General features: G+C 43.0%; 1 protein-coding gene across 1 annotated transcript in view; it reads right to left on the bottom strand.

Annotated features, from left to right (window-relative positions):
- The window catches only part of RPS6KL1 (ribosomal protein S6 kinase-like 1), a 19,369-nt gene extending 16,886 nt beyond the window's left edge, over positions 1–2,483 (bottom strand). The window contains exon 1 of the mRNA XM_006865524.1: positions 2,219–2,483. Coding sequence (XP_006865586.1) covers positions 2,219–2,483 — 265 coding nt within the window. The remainder of the gene's footprint in view (positions 1–2,218) is intronic.
- Between the last annotated feature and the right edge of the window lie 410 nt (positions 2,484–2,893).

The following is a 2,893-nucleotide window of genomic DNA, read 5'->3' as shown; positions in this document are numbered from 1 at the left end:
TATGAATGTAAAGCTAATTTCTCATGTAAACTATCACATAATTCACAATAAAAACTTAAAACAAAAAACTAATATTGTCACTAAACTATGTTATAATTACCAAAAAAGCATTCATTAAAATTTACTTGAGTCTGAAGAAAAAAAAAAAAAGAGCCAAAAAACAAGATTCCAAATTGATGGAATACAAATTGATATCTTTCAGCAAACTGATGCGGCATTGGAGGCACTCATTCATCTATGCCAAGAAATGTGGAGGACAGTTACCTGGCCAACTGATTGGAAGACACCCATATTCATGGCCATTCCATAGAAAGGTGACCAAATGGAATGTGGAAATCATCAGACAATATCATTAGTATCCCATGTAAGTAAAATTTGGTAAAGATAATCCAAAAGCGTTTGCAATTATCTTTAGACAGGGAACTACCAGAGGTTCAAGCCAGATTCAGAAGAGGATGTGGAATGAGGTATATAATTGCTGGCATCAGACGGATATTGGCTGAAAATAGAGAATACCAGAAAGATATTTACCTGTGCTTTATTGACTATGCAAAGGCTTTCGATTGTATGGATCGTGACAAGCATGGGCAACTTTGTGAAGAATGAGTACTCTGGAACACCTAATTGTGCTCATGAGACACCTGTATATGAACCAACAGGCAGTTGTTCAAACAGAACAAAGGAACACTGAATGGTTTAAAAATAGGAAAGGTGTACTCCAGGGTTGTATTCTTTCACCACACTTATTCAATCTGTATGCTGAGCAAATACTTTGAGAAACTGGATTATGTGAAGAAGAATGTGGCATCAAGATTGGAAGAGGACTCATTAACAACCTGAGATATGCAGATGATATAACCTTGCTTGCTGAAAGTAAAGAGGACTTAAAATACTTACTGATGAAGATCAAAGTCCACACCCTTTAGTATGGGCTGCACCTCAAAGTAAAAAAAATTAAAATCCTCACCACTGGACCAATAAACAACATCTATATTTGAAGACTGAAGTTGTCAACAGAGTCCATTTTGCTCCGATCAACCATCAACACTCATGGAATCAGTAGTCAAGAAATCAAACATCATATTGCATTAAAAAAATCTACACAAGATCTCCTAAAAGTGTTGAAGAACAAACTTTTTTTTGAGGACTAAGTTGTGCCTGACTCAAGCCGTGGTGTTTTCAATAACCTCATATGCATGTGAAAGCTGGACAGTGAATAAAGAAGACTGTAGAAGATTTGATGCATTTGAGTTATGATGTTGGAGGAGAATATTACAAGTATTGACTGCCAGAAGAACAAACAAATTAGTGTTGGAAGAAGTACAGCCAGACTGCTCCTTAGAAGCCAGGATGGCCAGGTTTTATCTCTTCATATTTCAGACATATCAGGAAGGACCAGTCCCTTTAGAAGGACATCATAGTTGGTAAAGTGGAGGATCAGGGCAAAAGAGGAAGACCTCCAACGAGATGGAATGGCACAGTGACAGTAGCAATGGGTTCAGGTGTATCAACGATTGTAAGGTTGGCGCAGGACCGGGCAGTGTTTAGGTCTGTGTGCATAAGGTCACTATGAGTCGGTACCGACTGAATGGTACCTAACAATGACAACAACAACAATGTCCAACAGTTGTTTCTATTACTGTCAGGCTTACATGAATAGATCCAATTAAAGTTCTTGGAACAGTGCCTGGTATATGTTGTTAGTTACCATCAGTTGATTTTGACTCATGGAGACGCCATGCATTGCAGAGAACTGCTTCATAGGGTTTTTTTGGCCATAATCTTACTATAAACACATTGCCAGGTCTTTTCTTCCTCAGTATTGCTGGGTGGGTTCAAACTGTCAACCTTTAGGTTAGCAATTTAATGCAAACAGTTTGCACAACTCATAATTTGCCTCGTAGACAACATCAAAATCCACTGCCATTGAGTCTATTCTGACTCATATCCATCTAAAGGACAAAATAGAACTGTTCCTTTAGAGTTTTGAGATTGTAAACCTTACTCCTTAGAGCAGCAGGTGGGTTTGAACTGCCAATCTTGAGGTTAGTAGCTCAACATCTAACTCGCAGCCCCATGAGGGCTACTGCTTAATAAATCCTAGTTATTCTTATTGTCCCTCATGGAGGACATGCAGGGCCAGCCTAGTGCTGGCTCACCCAATGTGGATGGACCTACTGTGGCCCACTGGCCCCACTCCGCCCGCTGCTTTCCGCACCATGCATGCCACGGAGCAATACATCCACACCGTTCTGGTAGTGGTTGAAGGCCGCCTCATAGTCCTCACTGACATCACGCTCTAGGGCCAGACGGATTTGTGTGGCTGCATCCACCAGGTAGTCACGCTTGGTCATTTCGGGCGCCCCGGGGGCCACATGATTTCGAATCTGCTCCAAGTACATGTGGGCCTGGGTCCGGGCTCGGGAGAAGGGTTCAGGCTCTAGACCAGGGCCAGGCGGACACTCGCAGGCTACCAGGCTCATGACTGCCCCGCGGTTGTGACCTGGAATGGGTAGACATGTTGGGAGTGGGCATCTGGGAGTGATAGCCCTATACGAACCTCCATTTCCTCCATTGAATGTTGGGGAGACAACTTCAGGAATTAGAGCTAATGTGGAAGGTGCCTTCACTGGGCTTCCTTAGTGGAGGTCAGAGCAGAGTCAGACCTCGGGCAAGGACTTCTTGAGCCCCTGTAATGGATTGAGCATTGCAGAGAGCTGGGAACATTGCTGATTCAGAAGCTGTGTCCAATACATGTTAAAACTCGGGAGGCCACCCCACTTCCTCACTCCTCCTCTGGGGATCAGTTCAGCTAGCACCTCCCTGGACAGAGACAGTAGTCTTGCTTTACTGCATTTGGATCTGTACTGATGACTTAGGTCTGGGGTCACTG

Source organism: Chrysochloris asiatica, unplaced genomic scaffold (assembly GCF_000296735.1).
Source record: "Chrysochloris asiatica unplaced genomic scaffold, ChrAsi1.0 scaffold00079, whole genome shotgun sequence".
Taxonomy (NCBI): domain Eukaryota; kingdom Metazoa; phylum Chordata; class Mammalia; order Afrosoricida; family Chrysochloridae; genus Chrysochloris; species Chrysochloris asiatica.
This window is presented reverse-complemented; position numbering and strand designations above follow the sequence as displayed.